At 38.2% G+C, this 23165-nt stretch overlaps 1 protein-coding gene across 1 annotated transcript in view; it reads right to left on the reverse strand.

The window, feature by feature from the left end:
- The window catches only part of LOC110443488 (exostosin-1a-like), a 90868-nt gene extending 77078 nt beyond the window's left edge, over nucleotides 1–13790 (reverse strand). The window contains exon 1 of the mRNA XM_021487717.1: nucleotides 12742–13790. Within this exon, the coding sequence (XP_021343392.1) occupies nucleotides 12742–13658 (917 nt within the window). The 5' untranslated portion in view covers nucleotides 13659–13790. The remainder of the gene's footprint in view (nucleotides 1–12741) is intronic.
- Nucleotides 13791–23165: the final 9375 nt, after the last annotated feature.

The raw sequence follows: 23165 nt of genomic DNA on the forward strand, positions 1-23165 counted from the left end.
AACCCAGAAATGACCTTAACAGCTAACACAATCAGAACCCAGAAATAACCTTATCAACTGACACAATCAGAACCCAGAAATAACCTTATCAGCTAACACAATCAGACCCCAGAAATAACCTTAACAGCTAACACAATCAGAGCCCAGAAATAACCTTAACAGCTAACACAATCAGGACCCAAAAATAACCTTAACAGCTAACACAATCAGAACCCAGAAATGACCTTAACAGCTAACACAATCAGAACCCAGAAATAACCCTAACAGCTAACACAATCAGAACCCAGAAATAACCCTAACAGCTAACACAATCAGAACCCAGAAATAACCTTATCAGCTAACACAATCAGAGCCCAGAAATAACCTTAACAGCTAACACAATCAGGACCCAAAAATAACCTTAACAGCTAACACAATCAGGACCCAGAAATACCCTTAACAGCTAACACAATCAGGACCCAGAAATAACCTTAACAGCTAACACAATCAGAACCCAGAAATAACCTTATCAGCTAACACAATCAGAGCCCAGAAATAACCTTAACAGCTAACACAATCAGAACCCAGAAATAACCTTAACAACTAACACAATCAGAACCCAGAAATAACCTTATCAGCTAACACAATCAGAACCCAGAAATAACCTTAACAGCTAACACAATCGGAACCCAGAAATAACCTTAACAGCTAATACAATCAGAACCCAGAAATAACCCTAACAGCTAACACAATCAGAACCAAGCAATAACCTTAACAGCTAACACAATCATAACCCAGAAATAACCTTAACAGCTAACACAATCGGAACCCAGAAATATCCTTAACAGCTAATACAATCAGAACCCAGAAATACCCCTAACAGCTAACACAATCAGAACCCAGAAACAATCCATTAGTTTATTAAGCTAACCTGCTATGAGAACCCAGAAACAACCTTAACAGCTAACACAATCAGAACCAAGCAATAACCTTAACAGCTAACACAATCAGGACCCAGAGATAACCTTAACAGCTAACACAATCAGAACCCAGAAATAACCTTAACAGCTAACACAGTCAGAACCCAGAAACAATCTATTAGTTTATTAAGCTAACCTGCTATGAGAACCCAGAAACAACCTTAACAGCTAACACAATCAGAACCCAGAAACAATCCATTAGTTTATTAAGCTAACCTGCTATGAGAACCCAGAAATAACCTTAACAGCTAACACAATCATAACCCAGAAACAATCTATTAATAACCCATAGATAGACAGCTAACAGTTCATCAGAACCCAGAAATAACCCATAGATAGACAGTTAACAGTCTAACATAACCCAGAAATAACCCATAGATAGACAGCTAAGAAATAGCCCATAGATAGACAGTTAACAGTCTAACATAACCCAGAAATAACCCATAGATAGACAGCTCAGAAATAACCCATAGATAGACAGCTAACAGAACCCAAAAATAACCCATAGATAGACAGCTCAGAAATAACCCATAGAGACATTTAACAGTCTAACATAACCCAGAAATAACCCATAGATAGACAGCTAACAGTCTAACATAACCCAGAAATAACCCAGAAATAACCCATAGACAGCTAAGTTCACCAAAACCCAGAAATAACCCACCCATTGATTTACAAAACTAACATGCTGTAAGTACCCTCAAATAAAATATAACCTACTAATCTATAAGGCTAACAGTCTAACCTAACCCACAGTCATTGAAACACATCAACAGACCCACCCTGTGATTTGCTGACTACATGCATGTCCAATGACTAACTTCAACTAGGCTACATCTAATACTGGCTCCATGAGCCTCTTGGTAAGAGTCAATCAATAGACAATTTATTCTTAAAGATCCTGTGGGCCTCTTTAAATTGTGCATCTCTCCTGCATGACACTACTGAGGGTGAGATGTCTCCAATTGTTGCTGCTGCGTCCCCTTTGATTCCATGTCATGATATGTTAGTCATCAGGCTCCCGAGGTTGACGTTGTCTTCACACGCGAACCATACATTGGTTTATATTTAGATTGGTATAGTATATTGTCACTCTACATGCATATATGTAAACCAATGCAACAGCAATGGCATTCATAGCACTATAAATGTCATTTTTCAAACGCAAGCAATTTCTTTATTACCAATTCACAATGGTTTGGGTACCACTGAAATTTGTGGGCAGATTAATGGGAAAAAAATGGAGAGTCCCAATTCAAACAAACCAGAATTTTCGCATTTTGACCATGCCCATACTACAAGCAGTCAAATGTCAGATACACCTACCTACTAACTTTAACTACTAAAATAAAAAAAAACTCAAATTTTATATAATTTTAAGTACATGTACTCGTATATAACAGTATTGAACTTTTAACTGCAGGTATAGCAGCCACTTTAGGTCTGTTGAAGCCAAGGCGTTGAACATGTTTATATAAGTGAGATGTATAAAAATGCTGAACAAACACCCAATCCTGCATCTCCCCTAGATCTATTATAGACAAGGATGGCTGGAAGACAAAATAATCAAAGTGAATACCTGTGTGAAGCACTAAAGATAGCTAAGGATCAGAACTATACAATGCCTGCTATTTTGGAACCAATGGTTGTGAATGTCTTAAAAATTTGGACTTGCCAGCTGTTCAATGGATGGCAAGATACCAAAACTTGAATGGAGGCCACTTATCTAGATACCACTCTATACCTAAAGATTTCCTTGTATAAATACCACTATATACCTTAAAATTGCCCCGTTATTAATATACCACTATATATCTAAATATTGCCCTGTTAATATACCACTATATATCTACAAATTACTTGGTATTTATACCACTATATATATACCTAAACATTGCCCTGTTTTTAATACTATATATTAAATTGCTGTTTATAAATTATATACAATTGTAAAAGATGTGCATTGATTAGGTTGACTTACAAGCATCAGCAGTAGGGATTTCCCTTTAGCTCAGCGGTAGAGCATTGGGCTGGAGAGCCAAGGGTCGCAGGTTCGAGCCCCAGTGACAGCACTATCTTTATCACTATTCCTCATCTTACTACACAATTATCTACCTTGTTTCTAGCAATATCCAGTTCACTCATTAATATACCTCAACATTTCTAAATATATTTCTTTTTCATATCTATACATATACCTAGACAATGTCATTTACATATCTTCTTCATATACCACTACATACCTAATAATTGCCCTGTTCTATATAAACATCTAGATTATACCAATCATTACACAAACATTGCCTTTTTTCTATCTAGTTTACCACCATTGTCTATAGATATTTATAGAAATATAGTGAAACTGGACATGGTCGACCATCAGCAACCAGGTAACTCAATTTGTAGAGTGTCGGTCAGAGTTCAAAGGGTCCCCGGTTCGTATGACAATGTTAAGTTAAAATCAGTGAACTTTGTAGAATGTTTTCAGGCATGTCCTGAACATCTTTTTTAAAATATTGATGAGTCCCATTAGGTACGCATGTAGAGGCCTACTATATAGTTGGCTACGGGTCCTCAAAGAGTTGGTAAATCCCACAGGAAAAGCATGGTTCCAGAGCTCAATTATCCAAGTCCCAAAATAGTAACTCTAACTCCTGATTCATATAGTGTCCAACACAACAATTGATCACACTAACATTTGGATTAGATGTGCATTTTAAAATAACTTTTCCTGGGAACAGGTCTAGAACTTTGGGAATGCTGAACACCTTCCTTAAATTAGAAAATGATTAAGGTATCCTTATTCATGTTTTTCTACTTAGAAATGATATAAGTTAATGCTTCACACATTTCAGTAATGTCTGAACTGGTTTAACACATGTATGTGCAAGCACATGTTCAGAATGAGAGTTGAACTAACAATGCTTACAATTACACATATACTTATCACCAAATATATGTAAATGGAAAAACATACCCAATTAAAACAAATAAACATACATATGCAGTCCATCTGAATAAATAATTGTAAGTACAGCTGTGTATTTGATTACAGTTTATTTCATCAATGACTTCTTAAAACCAAAGGGGCAACGTAGCCACTGATTGGCTAAGGTGTCTGACCATCTACAATCAATAGCCCTCCACCACTGACTCGAGGTGACCGAGTGGTTAAGGCGTCTGACTGTCTATGATCACTAGCTCTCCACCACTGGCTTGCGGTTACGGAGTCTTAAAACCAAAGGGGCAACGTAGCCACCGATTGGCTAAGGCGTCTGACCATCTACAATCACTAACTCTCTACCACTGGCTTGTGGTGGCTAAGTGGTTAAGGCGGCTGACCGTCTATGATCACTAGCTCTCCACCACTGGCTCGAGGTGACCGAGTGGTTAAGGCGTCTGACCGTCTATGATCACTAGCTCTCTACCACTGGGTCATGGTGGCTTAGTGGTTAAGGCGTCTGACCGTCTACGATCACTAGCTCTCTACCACTGGGTCGCGGTGGCTAAGTGGTTAAGGCGTCTGAACGTCTACGATCACTAGCCCTCCACCCCTGGCTCGAGGTGACGGAGTGGTTAAGGCGTCTGAACGTCTACGATCACTAACCCTCCACCACTGGGTCGCGGTGGCTGGTCGCGGTGGCTAAGTGGTTAAGGCGTCTGACCGTCTACGATCAATAGCTCTCCACCACTGGGTCGCGGTGGCTAAGTGGTTAAGGTGTCTGACCATCTACGATCACTAGCTCTCCACCACTGGGTCGCGGTGGCTAAGTGGTTAAGGCGTCTGACCGTCTACGATCACTAGCTCTCCACCACTGGGTCGCGGTGGCTAAGAGGTTAAGGCGCCGGTTGTCTACGATCACTAGCTCTCCACCACTGGGTCGTAGGTTCAAGACCTACGAGACCTAGGTGGGGCAGTTGCCAGCTGCTATTGGCCGCAGGTCAGTGTTTTTTTATTAGGACATTTTGTTTTTCAACCACCACCAAAACATGGCATGTCCTTAAATGACCATAGCTGTGAATTGGACGTAAAACACAAACAAACCAAATCCTAAAACCAACTGAAGATGTGGATCAAAACATGGCACCAAACATGGCACCAGGAGGTACGACCGAAGTGCATGCATGGTGGGTGTTACGGAGTATGTACAACGGTACGTATGGTACCAGTACGTATGTCAACGCACAATGGCCACATTAATCCCCTTTCAGCACTTCATTCTGAACAATCGCTACATGACACAAGTGCTCTTTGGTATCAAGTGTTTTCATGACTTTACAGTAGGAAGTTACCAAAGTATGAAATAATGCAAATCCATATGTATATACACTGCACACACTACCCCTCTCCCAAGTAAATGACAGTAGGCCTGTATCATTACTGCACTGAAGCATTACACAAGTACACAGCTCTTTTATTCATGTTGAGGTCATGCAGGAGTGTACTGCACATAATAATCGGGTGACAACATTTTACATTCATAACCTCAATTTTGTTATTCTAACCCAATGACATACTGAACATCGGGCACAGTAATGAATGTACCGGAGTCGCATCCCGAGTCTTATCAGGGATTTTCCTACAACTTTTTTCCTAGGTCCAGGGTCCATGGAATTGGGAATGTTTCACATGGTAAAATGCAAACTTGCACCATTTTTTTCCAGAAATTGCCCATCAAATTTATTGCAACTTCCAATTGAGAATATCATGACAACAAATTGGGAATTATAGCCAATTTTTCCAATGGGAAAGGGGCCATTTTGGCCCCAAAACATACTGTAGGAAATCCCTGCCTATACTCATAGAAGTTTTGGAAATACTTAATGTTGTGGGACCCATTGTTTTTAGCAATACTGTTGAAAATAAATTGTATATTGATCACTGAATCTTGAATTATTGAAGTTCTTTTTATGCCCATACACGTACAACTGCCTAACATGTGCCAAATTTTAGAATTACATTTTGGTTCCCAGCTTACCATGTTTAGGCCAAACAAAACAAATATAAAAAAATGTATGTGTTTCCTGTAACATGTTGAAAAAAGTTAGGGTAGGTAGGTGGGTAACAAATTTTATTTTAACAAATAAGGTTTATATAGGAGAGTGATCTTGACTTTAACAGTGCTTCTTTGAAAATTGCCTTTAAAAGTTTAGGGTAGGCACAACAAATTAGGGTAGGTAGTATAGGGTTATTGGAATCACCGAATATGTTTTGTTTGGCCTTAGTGAAACAACAATATAACATAGAAGATAGACGACAATAATGATGAAATGACTTCCTATAAAAGATGAAATTTCTAAGATGTATCTGTATGACTTTCTAAAATATACGGTAGACAGATGTTGTTCCTGTTGCAATTGTAAAAAATATCAGAATATACATCACCCCGCTCATAAAATATAACTGTTATTTGTCAAGAAACCAGTAAAATCATCTATTACACAAATCTCACAAACGAAATTAGTCGATGTTACGCCATGATGTGTCACCACATGTACAGAACTTCCATGGGAATTCTGCTCGTCTCACTGGTAGTTATCATTTTAACAACATGAACAACTGTAACTTAACTTATTCACCCCTGAAATTTCATAATGAACTATTCTAACCTTTAAAGTGGAAGAGTTCAAATGTGTCTTCAGGGGTGAATGGGTTAAATATGAAATTGCTAAATGTCAAGAGTCATAAGCCCTGCCTTCCCCGTTGTATACATTTAAATTATGCATGTACATTATACATGCAATAAATTCAGCGAAGGAAGTAAATGTATCTTTATTGAGAAAATGTAGAACTATGAAAGACGCAAGTTACATATATATATGTGTTCAAACTCTGCGGTACTATTATAAATGTCCTAACCCATCGGTGTCTTGTCACAATATGAGTGTATGTAGCTAGCCTGACTTTGGTAGCCTAAAAACACCCAGAACCAGCAGGCAGACTTTACACAGTGATCGAAGATTCTGTCACCTCAGAGGTCTTATAATTACATTTATTTTTGTCACTCACAAATAATGAAGTGGAACAATTCAAGTAAAGGTAATCTTGTTTAAATCAGACGTCCGTATATAATTATGTTCATTTTCTGTTTTTCTTTGAATATTTCCTTATTTTTAGAAAGGAGTACACATAAATACAGCTAAAAGTTTTTTGAACTAAAAAGCTAAAAGCTGTTAAATGTTTTTGCATTGCAGATGAGCAAAGATGATTTTTTTTTAATTTTAATTTTATGGCTTTGGGCACTTTGTGCACGAGATAAATATTTCAGTATGTGCAGCAATGATTCTACTGTCGTTAAACACATGTACTACATATGAAATCAAATCAACATTCAAATACTTTAACTGCCAGTAATGTACAACCCATGGCCATTAACGTAAAATAATTTATCCACAGACAGTCATGTTCTAAATTGTTTATTTCTACAGCCAGTCAAGTCTAAAACTAGGAATCTACGTATACCTATACATGTACAGTAGCTTATACTGGCCAACACTGAAGCAGTCGATGCTAAAATGTTGAGCTTACAGCCCAAGTCAAGATATATATTGTAACAAATACCAGCCAACACTAATTATAAGATATTGTACAAATATATATACCTACAGCCAGTCAATGACAAAATATTGTTACAACATGACCCAGTGACCAACATAAGCATATCAATATCAACAATACCACAGTCAACAATAAATAATGTACCAACAGCCCTTACAAATTAACAGGGAACCTAATTTACTGGAAATTAAATTAGTACCGTAACAGTCTGCTTTCAGAAATTAAACCACTCCCTAAATTGTCCCTAATGATATATAACATCACATGAACTGTGTGTGTCAATAGTTTACCGGTTATAAATCACCGGTTATAAATCATGTGTTTATGAGATCAAAGTTAGGTGCAATTCTCATACACATTTTATGCGATGGAGAGTAATGTTTGCATAGATGTACAGAATGTTGTATCGATAGTTAAATAGGCTTTTTAGGATATGCACCAATGCGGGTTGGTTGTCAATAAAAAAAAGATGAAACAGAGTAGTTAATCCCTCGGAGATTTAGCAGTGAAAATAACCGATTGTCATGCAGCAGAGCAACGAGATGATTAATCTCAAGCTACAAATTATTCACCATGAAAAATTAAGTAACAAAAAGGAATAGAAAAATGTTCATCCAAAAAGTCCACACTGCTGCTTTCCAATATTAAACATATATACGTATATAATGCCAAACAAACAATATTTGGTGTTTCCGGTAACCCTACCTTCCCTAATTGTTTGTGTCTACCCTAAACTATTTTTAGGCAATTTTTATAGTGTAAAGTCCAGACCACTCCCCTACATAAACGATATAAGATGATTTGTTAAAAAAAAGTGTAACCGATCGCGTCCTACCTACCCTAGGTTTTCCAACATGTTACAGGAAACCTACATCCACCTATATAGATCCTGTACCTTGCATTGGAAATTTATGTTCATTCACGAAATCACGAAATTCCAAATTAAACGTTTTTTTCAATACATATGAATGTGTCAAATGTATTAAGAGTTTCCTTGATGCATGTTATAAATTGCATGATTTCCTGTCTAAGCCCATGCCATATATAGCTGATAATCATCTGTAGCTTTAAATATAGTACTGAGCTTTAATTTTGGCTGTGTAAAAAATAAGAACACACATACATGTATGTGTACTAATTATAACATAAACTGATACCCAGGTAATAACTGTTTATAAAGTAAATTTCACTTTTCAGATGACAGTTGGCACTTCAAGTCTGTTAAAATCACACATATTCCGTTTGGTACAACTACAGCTAGTCTGTAGGAAATTGCTTTCTCTTCTTTTTCTCAGAAATTCACAATTTAATATAAAGGGTTTCCATTTTGAATAAAGGGAAAATTATTAGATTAGGCCTATTTGATGAAATTTTAAATCAATTCTCTACTGTACATGCATACAAGCAACATCAGACGATAAACTGTACATCAGATGCAGGCCGTTTTAGTGGTGTACCGATAACCGAAAACATCGATTAAAACGAGCTTGACATGAGGTTGATTCGATAATCGATTTAGCACATGAAAAATAGATTTTGAAACTTTGTCATTAAAAGATTTTTTTTGTAGGTTTGTCATGAAGAACTGAAATTCTTAAGATACATACAGTTGCTTTTCATGTTTAATCCAAAATAAAACGTTCCTTTCACTTGTTCTTGTTGATTCTCGCTTGAATCATGCCGGCATTCAAGCGTGGTAGCTATAGCGTCATTACGTAATCAAGGTCAGTGCAGTGTTTTGTAGGTACGGCTAAATTTATAACTGATAACCGGAAGTACGGCAAATGGTGGCCACCGGAATAAAAACACTTTCTTTTCCAGCCCTTCGATGATGGGGTATAAACTTTACAGTACCAACTCAATTTGACTCAATTTCAAATGCGTTAACTAATTCACAATAGTAAATGTCATATCAAGTACTTAACCCAAAATGCATAACCTGATTTGTTTGTGTTGCCATCGCTATCATCATGACTTGTCTTACAGGATATAGCTTATAGGTAAAAGGTATGTTCACTTCTGAAATGGTAATCTACCGGTCATTGTCAATGTCTGAAATACCTTTTCTCACCATTTGACTGTCTCTTAGATAAAAGTTATTAGCAAAATAACACGTAGTTATATCAATATTTTTAATGATTAGTCAAAAATCAAAATGTCAATTTATTAGATGTAATCTTTTTGGCACTTATTTCAACCGATAAACAATTACCGATCGATCTTAAATGTCCGATAATCGATCTTCAAATTCGGACCGATTCCCAACACTAGGCCGCATACGCGAAATCTATATGAATTTCTCGCGTCATCAACTGGATATTGTACTTAATTCTTACAAGCTGACTAAACCCGATTATGCCCATGTCCAGTACGTACTACTACGGTTGCTGGAATAATCCTACCTGACCCCTAGACCTGGGTCTTGTTCCCTATGGTGACATCTGATTTTTTGTCTTACTCCCAAGGTTGGGAATGATTCTTATTCTCCCAGGTCTCAAATATTAATTCAGGTGATAATTTCATGAAACACAAACGTTGATGAAACAGTTTCCAGCAAATCAGTTTTCTTCCGTGATCTGCTATTGTTGATGTGATGTCACTGCATTGTTGAACTAATGACATGACATCGTACAATTGTTATGACAGGGAAATCTCCTCGTCTTTACCCTTGGGTAAGACTTGTAGATTCTTTCCCCACCTAAACAGAAAAATCTCCACCAAAGGGGTAAAATTCTTAAATATCTAGCCCGAGGCTTTGTCCAGGGCTAGATATTCAAGAATCTGGCTCCTATATATATATATAGGGTTGACATTTTTGTCTTACTCCTGGAATGGGGCGTGAAGATTTTTCTCCCACCTCAAAGTCTAATACAAGTTACGGTAATTTCATGAAAAGCAAATGTTTATTGCATACTTTCCAGAGGTAGCAAATCAGAGTTATCTTCCGTAATCTGTAAAATTGTTATGACAGAGGAATCTCCCCTGGTCTTTACCATAGGGTAGTACTAAGACAGGAACATCTTTCCCTCACCGAAAGTGTGTGGAGTGTGGGTATCTCTGTCTAATGGGAGAGAAAATATTTTCTGTCACTCGACTGAATTTCGTGTTGCTTTTATGTAATATTTTGGGCTTTATGACCTATATTAAAGGTAGTCAAGAAACAGAATGTTTCCCCGGGAATGAGGTATAGATAAAATGATGGAACCCTGAGGGATGACATACATATCGAGGGTTTTCTTCCATATATATTACATCACTCGGGTTTGAATAACCTTATCTCTAGCTCAACTCTGGGATAGGTTCTATTTAATGTTATACGCGACATATACACCAGTCATCAGACACACTGTCAAAAGATAAGATTACAAAAGATTTACTGTGGTAACAGTACATATTTACTTAGTATTTAAAATCATACTTAAGGTACCAGCAGTGAGTGACTTTCGTAGATATTAGGCGTGACCTCAACATCGTACTAGCACTAGGACTGAGTTCTGTAGATATTAAGGTGTGCCCTGAACATCGTACCAGCAGTGATTTTTGTACATATTAATTAGGTAAGCCCCAAACATCTTTTCAGAATTTTGGAGTCCCACTATACTAAGAGATATATTACTGTAGTGGCCATGGGTCCTCAAAAAGATAACAAGTCCCGAAGGAAAAACTACCATACTTAACAATTCTTTTCATTCTATATACGACTTGTCCATTATTAAATGTTATATTGAGTGCTTTTTCTACCTAAATTTGAGTTTGACAGCAGCCTGTCTCAAACATCTTCTCTAGCCAAGGGGTTATAATGATCCAGTACAATCAGCATCTACCTACTAGCTATATTGTAGCTAGTAGCTAGGTAGACCAGATTGTACACACTGTACCAGATTTTAATATAACCTTTGGCTAAAGAAGATGGTTCCTAGATTAATTGGGAAAATATAACAATATTTTAATGAAAATGGAAACTAAGATATTCCTCTTTTTTTATTTGGGACAATCTAGCACTTTTTTGCTAAGGGAAGCAGTCTGTAATTGGCTGTAAAACTAGACAAAGTAAATCACAGAATAATAAAACAAGTGCTCTTCTTGTAGCTATAGCAGCAATTCGTGTATGTGGTGACCATCAGAATCAGACTCAGGATCGGGCGCAGGGATCTGCTCAGCTTAACAAGTCATTAATAAAAAAAAAATCTCAAATTACAATTTTTGACAATTGTCTCAAAATTTTCAAATTTTGTTTTTGTTTCTTGTCTTCAGATAATGTATTGAATCCTTCTGCATACAACTTCCGTTATTGATTTCAATATTTTTGAAAATATATATATATATATACGATATCAAAATTTTGAAAAACTTTTCATCAAGCTTACCAAGCTTTAAACTGGTCCTAATTAGTTCTGTTAGTTATGGTTACAGCGTTTGGCATTATGTAGGACGTATGAGGACGAGTATATATATATACATGTAATATAATAATTATGTAATGGTATGTTCTGCATCCAGCTCGAGTTGTCTCATAATGATAATCATGATCACTATTTCTTAAATGAATGATTATTGATCAGTGATCAATCAAGATATTTATAATCAAATGAATAAGAAAATAAATACAGATGTAATCGAGTGGGTAAAATATGGTGGATAATATTCAAATACCTTAATTGCTATAGGCAGAAATTTTATTTGAATGCTACAGGGAAAATCGCTTATTTATTTAATATTACCAGTTTTTAGGAAATTTGGTCCAAATATCTAAAAATCCTGAAAATGATGATCGATTAGTCATGGTCGGAAGTAATATGACTAACCATTCATAAAATTGATTAACTAGAACACCACTAGTACTGTTTGCTCCGATAGTAAAGGGATACTAGGACACTAAAGTAGGTTGCAAATATAGTACTACTGAGTGATCGATGTCTTCAGGGGAAAATATTGTAAAAAGGAGACAGGGCCGGGTGACTTTGAGCTTTAATGTCTGGAGTTCAAAAGCCCTCGTGGTTTGAATATCAGTCTGGCCCCGCTATACAACCAACACTTGCTTTAAGTACTGTGTAAACTTGGCAAGGGGATACCCGCAATCTGGGTGTGTCATCAATATATATTAAAAGTCTTAAACAGTGTGTTCCTGTTACACATTTCATTTAAACCTTCTCAAATGCTTTCATTAGATTTTGCAAACCATATTAAAGCAACTGTTAAAAACATAATTACGCTTTATATTACCTGTCATATTCGATGTTGTCAGTCTCGCATCTGGTGTCGTTCAATTCTATCGCCTTCTTCTGCCAACTCTTTCCGTGTCGACACGTTGTCAATAACACAATATCCTCCCCATTATGAATATGATATAAAGAATTTCTTGTTTCCGAACCGATCCCCGTTAAATAACGTTTTCCTTTAAATCCTAACAAGTAGTGACGAAATGGAGGAATGTTGTTTGATGATAAATACACATGGCCCCTCTCTCCTCCCTTTTGCGGGTGGTCTTTACCAATAAGAGGGAAAGAAATATCAAAACCATTACGAAACTTATGAATGGACATACTGGCTTTCGCCAACATCGCCTCACCGATATCAAAATCCAAATTTTCTGTATAATCTGGCCAAGTTCCTGAATAAAGGTTGAAAATGACATGATTTTTTCCATTATTCCAGTGCTCCAATTGTTCAATCCTAGTTTGAATGTTTTTAGAATAATCCTGGCTAAGTACATCTCTATCTACTGTATCTATTGACAATACAAACACACATGCTTCGTACGGGTCGGTGGTATAGTATCTCGAGTCTTGGATAGCTGAAACAAGTTTGCTATACGTTTCCGATACCCTTTCCTCCAACGGATACAGGTATACTTTGAAACCTTTCCGACAACGCGACAGATCGAAACACGACTCCATACGACATTTTTGTCTCTTCTTCGACTCTGACGCTCTTTCGCGCCGATGTTTTGGGGACATGTGCAGGTCTTCGGCAAAACTGTGGTCTTCAGAATCTGTGAACGATCTGAGATTTTCCCTTCGAAGGGTAAACAACGACCGTGTCTTTCCTCCATTTTTAAAATTTGTATTCAAGCCATAGTATAGAATTATTAGTAAAATTCCTACGGCGAGTAGCAGAGAATATCGCTGAATAGCCTGCATGGAACATCTGAAGTCATAAATTCAAGCCTGTCATTTTCCCATAACCATTCTGTTCAGTAAACTACCCAAACTAAACAAAAAATGACCAACACACTCCACCCGTTCACATAGAAAGCGCCATCTTGGATGTCAGGAGAGTGTACATGTGCGAGGTCAAAGCGAGGCGCGTGTAGGGGAATTCCATACACACATGTGTAATACACATTGTGTATTGATCAGACGGTTGCTATGCTGTCGGTTATGTATTTCAGCGTGTTACTAACTCTGAATGGTTATAAACGGAATAGAAGTTTCTCACGACAGATGGAAATAAATATTACCCAATTTCGCCCCTCAAAGTTTGAGTCAAACCCCATTCATAGTTCGGTGTTTTGTGTCAGAGTGAAGGTTACACCCTATCGTCGACAGTAAACCAGAGACAGATAGGCCTAGATGTCTGGAAAAGTTGCCTGCCAGATATTAAACAGACTGGTTACGTATAGGTAAAGATATGTGTAAACGAAAGACCAATAGCGGCAATGTTGTCAATAAAAAATAACAATGGCAAATGGTTATTTTGGACAATATAAAATTATATTCTAGTCCCAATGATTAACAATAAATAAATGCAGTCGGTAGATCCACGCCTATCGCAAAAACTTAAACTTTTAATTGTTCGGTCCTACTTATTCTAAATTTCACTTTTCTTGTCAAACTAATATTCAAGAGTGAGATTCTCTGAAATTGATCCAATTGTTGTTGTTTTTTAATTTACAATTTAACCTTTAATTAATTGAGTAATGTTTGAGGAAGTTGCCCTTCTGTAAAAAAAAAAATGATATACAAAATATTTGAGAATAAGAGTGCTCTAAAAATAAGATGTATTTTCTTGGGATTCAGAAAAGTATTATTAATCTTTTTTTTTCTCCTATGATTGATCGATATCGAAATCTAACTTGAGTTTTGTCAGGATTAGCACCACCCTAAATACCCGCACTAAAGCCACCTCATAAGATGAGATGTATACACTTGTTTATTGATTCTCTTTTTAATTATCATTATCAAATTACGTCGATTAAATATTGTTTGCTTGTTCAACAAACCAGTATTGATACACGCTGGTGTTGTACATGTCAGCACTCGACTCTTCTCCTATAACATATAAAGTACTTCATCCAAAATGGCCCTCTAGCTCCCGAGGGACCATTTATCTGATAGTATTGTCTGTGGAGGAATAAAGTGCCCTCGCTTGATAAGTCGGGCACACATTCCGTCTAACTTGACACCACTAACAGAGAATATAGTTCCCTCGGGAAATGGCAATATATTTTAGAATAAGGCCAATAACTAGATTACTACATCAGCCTTCAATAATAATGTAAGGTACGGTACTGCTGGAAAATTCCCTACGTCCGCGGGAAACTGGGCAAAGCGTGGGAAACTTCGCATAGTTGATGAATACTTCCCGCGGGAAACCGTCGGTGTGATGGAGGCTCACTGACCGCGGGAATTATGATAAAGGAATGAGCGCCCGCGGGGAACAGTGTGACGAAGGAATGAGTGCCCACGAAAAACAGTGTGACGAAGGAATGATCGCTTGCGGGAAACGTGATAACAGAAGAATGAGTGCCCGCGGGAAACAGTGTGATGAAGGAATGAGCGTCCGCGGGAAACGTGATAACAGAAGAATGAGTGCCGGGCGCGAGAAACAGTGTGACGGAGGAATGAGTGCCGGCGGGAAACATTATGACGGGCAGAGAAATGACTGCCCGTGGAAAACAGTGTGACAGAGGAAAAGTGCCCGCGGGAAACGTTGACAGAGGAATGAGTGCCCGCGGGAAGCAGTGTGACGGAGGAAAAGTGCCCGCGGGAAACGTAATGACAGAAGAATGAGTGCCCCTGGGAAAAAGTGTGACGGAGGAAAAGAGCCCACGGGAAACGTTATGACAGAGGAAAAGTGCCCGCGGGAAACGTTATGACAGAGGAATAAGTGACCGCGGGAAACAGTGTGACGGATGAGAAGTGCCCGCGGGAAACGTAATGACGGAAGAATGAGTGCCTTCGGGAAACAGTGTGACGGAGGAATATTGCCTAGCGGATAGTGTGACGGAAAGACATCGCCAGCGGGAAACAATGTCAGGTGGAATGGTACCCGCGGGAACGTTGTAACGGAGGCACACTGTACACGGATTCCACGGTATGACGGAGGAATACCGCCGCGGAAACGGAGTGACACAGGTATAGTCACGGCCCACGGGAAACGACAAGGCGGAAGAACACTGCCCGTGAGAAATGGTGTGACGGAAGAGCACTGCCCACAAGAAACGGTTTTTCGGAGAAACACTTCCTTCGAGAAACATTGTTACGGAAGAATAGTGCCGAGGGAAACGACGAGTTGGACACTACCTATGAATGAGGGTGCCTGTAGGGAGCGGTGTGACGGACGACAAAAAAACCCATAAAGTCATCTTGTAGTATATAGTATGTGGACTTTAGGCCTGTAGCCTTGGTGCTATCCCTCTTGTATATCCGCCTATACATGTAAACTATAGTAAAACCTTGCTAGTGTGGCCCTTTCCCGAGGGAACTTGTTTTAAAGTGTATAGCGTTGTCTGGGAGTAATATTGCTCGATACGTCAGGCGACGACATTAGTGTTCCCGAGAGAAAGGGGCACACTGGATTTAGTGCATTAAAATTTACACTCAATAAATACAAATCAACATCAACTTCTGTCAAAACTTGCGTATTTAACGCAAAACATTTTATCTACATCCCTGGATTATGTCACGGCGATATCAGAGGCTCGCGGTAAGCTATTTGATTGGTTTCAGGTATTATATGAGTATAATTGGGGGTGTCATTTTTACCGAAAGTCGATCTAAACCCCTGAAGCATGTAAAATTACTCTGAGCACCATAGTTTAGGTTCAAATATAGCTGTAACAAATTCTCAGGTCCCTGTGATATCAACGATAAGGTAAGATTGAAATCTTGCGGTATCTGTAGCAAGCCTATTTCGATGCCAATGTAGAGCGTTTCTGGTTTAACTTCTGATTATTGCAGATGGGCATGGCAAATTCTATCCTTGTCCCGTTCATCAACGTTGTATCTTGTGATATGCGGCTCCCAAAGGCAGCCGATAAGGTGGTAGATTTTTAAGAACAGCATTTCAGATTTTTTAGCGCCTTTTACGTCAGAATCTTGTCTAATCCGTATTAACAGATTCATAATTCCGTGGGTTTGTTTTATCTCTTGTGACATGATACTGTCTTTACTTGTTACATGTTCCAAAACATATGCGCATTAAAAAGGTCATTATCTTATTCACCCCAGAAGACACATTTGAACTCTTCCAATTCAAATGTTGGAATAGTTCATTATGTAATTTCAGGGGTGAATGAATTAAAGAGTCGTGTTTTAGAAGAGTGCGAGAATAATATTTCATAACTTCGTTATAAAATCAATATTTATCAGTATTTCTGATTCTCTTCAAATACATATACCGAAAAGTAAGATTGACACTTCAAATGTAAATATACACGCCAAACCTTTTCTGAAAGTGGTTTAAATTCACCAAAAAGTATTAAATCTCGTCTCAAGAAAAATCTGATAACGTTAAAGTTATAGGTCCCTATTTCTTACTTCTACCAAAAAATAATATTTGAAGCTGCCGTAACCAAGGTTTTATAGTCCGGAGTTATGCGCACTGAAAGCCATAAAAACTGTATTGAAAAGACACGTACAACGTTTATGACACACATATTTAAGGATACTTGTAACACTGCCAAAAATTGTAATATGCATCGGAAACTTTTTCCAGACATAGATAGCTTTGATAAATCAGGATCGGAACACTGGACCTGTCGAACTTATCAGCTGCGCTGCCAGGTCAACGGAATAGATAATGATATTAAGGGGAGATTACTTTAGGTATGAAAAACTACAGTGGAGCTCTCTAGTGTTTTGTCTACAGTGGGGCAGGGCTCCTTAAACACACATATATTAATAACTGGAAGCTGCAAGTTAAGTTTAAAGTGCACGTATGTTTAGAATGCATGTACTTCAATATCAAACGGTTTGTGATTAACTTCATTACATCTAACGGGAAAGATACACGTACTTCAGACGAGCCTTGCAGAGCTGAGGACGTGGATGTGTAAGGTTAATTTAACTGTTTTCAAATTCGTAAACGGTCTATTTTGCATACCACTGGCCTGCAGTGCAAAATTTTCTCGTTCAATTTGATAATAGGAATTCCATTGCTTAGATTTGAATTTAAGAGCGAGAAACTTGTTTATAAACACTTTCGAAAAAAGAATATATCGGAATTCAGACTCGACAGTATTGTCAAGAGTTTGCCAAAGACAAGACAGAACCTTTCGCTGTCCAGGATATCTACAAATAACGACACAATTATAGAACTGTATGGCATTGTTGAACCCAGTAGCCGTGCTGAAGGATCAGTGTCCCAGCAGGCAAAACACTGGAGTTTTCGTATATGCAGAAACACTCCCATCGAACATGTAACCAACGACTTCCTGTGTGGTAGGTGGGGATATGTTCATTGGGATTAACGTATATGTTCACTTTGTGATCAACAAGTTATTGGTGATGAATATACCACTATGCATTTGAATGTAGCTTTTTTCGTACTGGAAGACGTAAATATATTCCCAAATATTATTTCCGTTTTCTAAATAACATCAGATATACCGTGAATTATTTTGCACCACTAATATGAAATTGTTGAACAAGCTTTGTAACTTTCTGAAATGTGTTATGCAAGCATTTCAGTCTCCGTGCTAACTTACCTATTCCTTTGCTGTCTACTGTTTATTATGTATGTTGCTCATGTATCGTTTGTATCGATCTGAGTGTTCAATAAAGATCTGTTCTGTTCAGAAACCTTCCTGTTATTTCGTTCTGTTCAGAAACCGTCCCGTTATTTCGTTCTGTTCAGAAACCTTTCCCGTTATTTCGTTTTGTATAGAAACCTTCCCGTTATTTCGTTTTGTATAGAAACCTTCCCGTTATTTCGTTCTGTTCAGAAACCTTCCCGTTATTTCGTTTTGTATAGAAACCTTCCCGTTATTTCGTTCTGTTCAGAAACCGTCCCGTTATTTCGTTTTGATGGGGTACGTCCGTTGACCAAGTAGCTCGGTTAGTTAAAGGGACAGCTTCCGGCTCAGGATTCGAATCCTTGTCCAGCCACACACACTTTTGATTATTTTTTGTGTAGTTCATTTTTATTATTTCTTGGTAAAGTCCCACAAGAAATGAGTTATCAAACTATATCGGAAAATATCAGTTTCCAGTTTATACAGTTTTCGGCAGTGGTTCGGGGGTACCGTAACGTGATAAATACATAATTTTAATTAACACACCCGTTTCTGTAAATCTAGTAATTTTATTTTCATAACTCCGATCATTACGGTATTTAAAAAGGGCGAAGGTTTAATTCATCTAACAAATCTGCCATGGTTGGCTCTGATTTAAGCTAGCAAAAAGAAAGTTTGTTTAATAACTGAGCCGCAAAACAAAGTACAAAGGACATCATTACCATTGTCCAGTTTTTTAAGGAAGATTTGGCTTAGACATCAAACCCACGAAGGCATGTGCCAACTAGAAGGTATTTAAAGCTTTTGAAAAATGAAAGGGAAGCTAAGGTTCAAACTTTAAATAAACAATACAGGAACGCTTTTAGAATAAAACTTTATTTATTTTATTAATCATTGTTGGACCGGATGTCAGAGCGCGGGGGTCTTATTGTAGGAGGAAACCGGAGTACACGGAGAAAACCCACGTGGTCGGACAGGTGACCCCATACATTTTCACGTCCGATCGGGGAATCGAACCCGGACGCCTGAGTGAAAGGCTAGTGCGCTATCCACTGCTCCACCGGCCACCCTAGTAAACGCTTTTAGTGGGATTCGATGTGAATGAACGTTAATTTATCTGATAAACTAAATCTGAAGGATTAGCAGCTTTATTGGGTTTAACATCTTCTAACAGCAAAGGTCCTTGAAGGACGTGTCTCCCTGTTAATAATGTAGGCGTGCGTGCTAGAGGCGGTGTGTTGTTGCCTCCTTGCGATAGCGAGGATCAGATGTCGACTTTTGGTTTGTTTGTGTATTACGTCCCATTAATAGCTATGGTCATTTAAGGACAAGCCAGCTTTTGGTGGTGGAGGAAAGCCGGAAGTTCCCAGAGAAAAACTACCGACCTACGGCCAGTACATGGCGTCTGCCCCACGCAGGTCTCGAACCCGCGACCCAGCGGTGGAGGGCTACTGCCAGACGCCTTTTAAAACCACTTGGCCACCGCGGCTATTGAGTGCTACATCACTGAAATATCAAGCCGAAGGAACCCAGAACGGCGTTCCACCAAGTCCCATTATACTGACAATTGGTAAAAGATCAGGGAATATGTTCCAACAGATAGACAGAAACAGAAAACGTACAATTTAAGACAGGAGACAGTTTTTCAGGGTCTTGTTCAGACCGCTGCTTAATAAACAAAAAGAAAATATCTGGAAATATAGAAACGGTAAAATATTCATAAGGTATAGTAAGTCCATGGCCCAAAACAGATGGATTTTTAATGGGATTGTCGAATCTATGGATAGATTCAAATGGAGGACTAGAGAGTGTTTGTCACAATAGTCGTTGAGAGTAACGACGTCACGCTATCGGGACTGCCTTTTTAAGACCTGGGCCCATATTCATGAAACCGTTCTCATGCTCAAGCATGGGTTCTGTGCTCAAACCAGCTTTCTTGTAACTCATTTAAAGCATGTCAAACGATCAAAAGTGAATTATGAACATTAAAAACAGTATTTGACTTTAAGTCTCTTCTTTTTTTGTCCAAATCATTGAAAAAAATATATATTATTATAAAATGAAACAAGAAATTAGGCTTGAGCCCAAAAACATGATAAAACATGATTGAGCATGAGAACTGTTTCATGAATACGGGCCCTGTTGGAATGATACTAATTGTACGGACGACGTCTCGCGGGAATATGTACCTTGTTACCTGTATTGTTAATGCTGTAAAATAAATATCGATTAGGCGCCAGGTGAGTAAACCAGAGGTCCAAGATCGGATCCCTGGCGGAGGCATTGCATTAGTATTAAATTGACGCCCACATAAGAATATCTAGTCTTACGCGCTTCCGAATGTGAAAAAAAATGAAATACTGCCGAGTCGGTATAGGAAGCAGCTAGTATCTGACCCGGATGACATGTAACATTTGGTTGGAATCGTCTGGCAGTCAGTGTCGGAAACTAAAAGCATGTATACCACCAGTGTTCTAATACCACACCTACAAGTGTTGACGGAGAACAACATACTTGGATAGTTCGTCCACTCAAAGAATATTCAAATCAGTATATATACGCTATTACTTATTCATGAATGAAGGATTTCGTGGTAGTTTGACTTGGCACATCCCTGGTCCATAGACATCTATATTTGGACCTAGCCTAAGGTGTTAAAAAGTAATTTCACACGTTTGGGGGGTTTAGATAAACTTTTGGTAAAAATGCCACCCATAATTATGATAATATTAGTGTAAAATTACTCCTAACACCTTCGTTTAGGTCCAAATATATAACTAACAAATTCTCAGGTCCCTGTGATAACTAGTGTGAAATGGTGATGAATTGATATTTTTTTTAAATCATTTTCTTTTTTATAACCTTTTTCATTATGCAACAAGGATCTTCTCAGGAGTCTATACCTCAAAAACAAGAGGCTCTATTGGCATGTATCACCCCTTGTTCAATGCTATTGTCAAACACATCTTAAACATTTGACCTTCAAAATAGGTCAAGGTCAAAATTTATTCAAAGAAGACTTGATAGCAAGCAGCACTACAATCTACATAAAAATGCATATTATGCAGAACTTTGCTGGAAGTTTGATACTTGACTTACTGTCACATGTCATTAACAGATATCCCTAACTCACACAAACTTGAGAGTTTTATCCCAGCAAGCCACAGGCCAAATTTTACTACTCTAAGTCTTATGGGCTTTTTGAAGAAGTTGTTTAAAGTTTTCATACAGCTGATCCCTGTAACCACGAACGTGGGTCACAACCATTTCCTTGAACAAATTTAGTTTTATATCCCCTCACTCCAGCATCACGCAGACCAAATATGTTTCTCAAGATTTTATGAATATTTAGATGCCATATTAAGTTTATACTTCTGTGACCTTGAAAGCAGATCATTGAAATCTATTTTAACCAACTCGATAGCCCTGGACACCAGCATGCTACAGGCAATATACTTGTATTATGACTCTAGGCTTCCTGGTGGTTTAGAAGATGTTGAAAGCAAGATGAGCTAATATTTCATAACAGCATGGATCTCTTAACCTATATCAGCTAAGATGTCACAGCATGGGACCTTTCAGATGAGAGGAACAAACCTCTCCCCACACAGCAAAGATCCTTTTAGGCAAGTTGAAAATTAACCTTGTCACAACATGGATATCCTTTTACTCGAGATGAACTAACATTTCACAGTATGGTAAGATAATGTAACATTTTGTCACAAACAGGTCTATTTAGACGAGATATATCAACATACTGCAACAGCAGGAATCCCTTTAGCCGAGTTGAGCTTTATTTTTTGTTTACTGCACATATCCTTCAGGCAAGACAGGAATCGACTACATTATGTACAGCTTTTTATTTTCATTGGCACTGGAGAGGGCCATGGGGCCATTGACCCCTTCATGTTTCAATTTTCTTCTAATTTTACATGGAATAGCCACTCTTAATGAAATCGCCCACCAGGATTTTCCCTGCATTTGTATATTTTTTGCTTATAAGTGGAGCATTATATATAACATGTATACCAGTGAAATATTTTTTTGCTTATTAAGATGATACAGGTAAATATTACCTGTGCTATAAACAGCAATGCAGCCAAATAAATCTGTATAGTTGTTATGTAGGCTATCTCGGCCCGATAGTCTAGTGGTAGGACGCCGGGCTTGTGACACAAGGGTTGCGGGTTCGAGCATCCTCCATATCCAGGGGTTACGCTCACTTTCGCTCTCTGCACCCCTGGAATATGTCATAGCAAAATTGAAGGCACGAAGATGGATGTTTGATTAGTCTTCGGTAAAAAAAACTGACCAAACACTAGGCTAATACCTGTCCTTTGAAGATTACAAAGGAGAGATGCCAGACTTCAAAGCCTGTCAATTTTTACCATTACCTGACCACGTGATTCTTTTGATGTACATCAAAGGATCAAATAAGTCTTCTTGTCTCATCTTCAAGGTGCTGCACACTGCGCCTTCGATTTCGCTATGACATATTCCAAGGGTGCAGTGAGCCGAGGCACAGCACTGTGTTGTATCTTTGAGCAAGACACTTTACTTCGCTTGTTCCAGTCAACTCGGCTGTAAATGAGTATGTGGTTGGGCAACTCTAGAATTGTTGAATGCTAGCTGTATGCTCCCCAAGGAGTTGAGAAAGATATTGGCTGGTTGCAAAGGCCCTATAACCACA

The sequence above is a fragment of the Mizuhopecten yessoensis genome, unplaced genomic scaffold, assembly GCF_002113885.1.
Source record: "Mizuhopecten yessoensis strain PY_sf001 unplaced genomic scaffold, ASM211388v2 scaffold716349, whole genome shotgun sequence".
Taxonomy (NCBI): domain Eukaryota; kingdom Metazoa; phylum Mollusca; class Bivalvia; order Pectinida; family Pectinidae; genus Mizuhopecten; species Mizuhopecten yessoensis.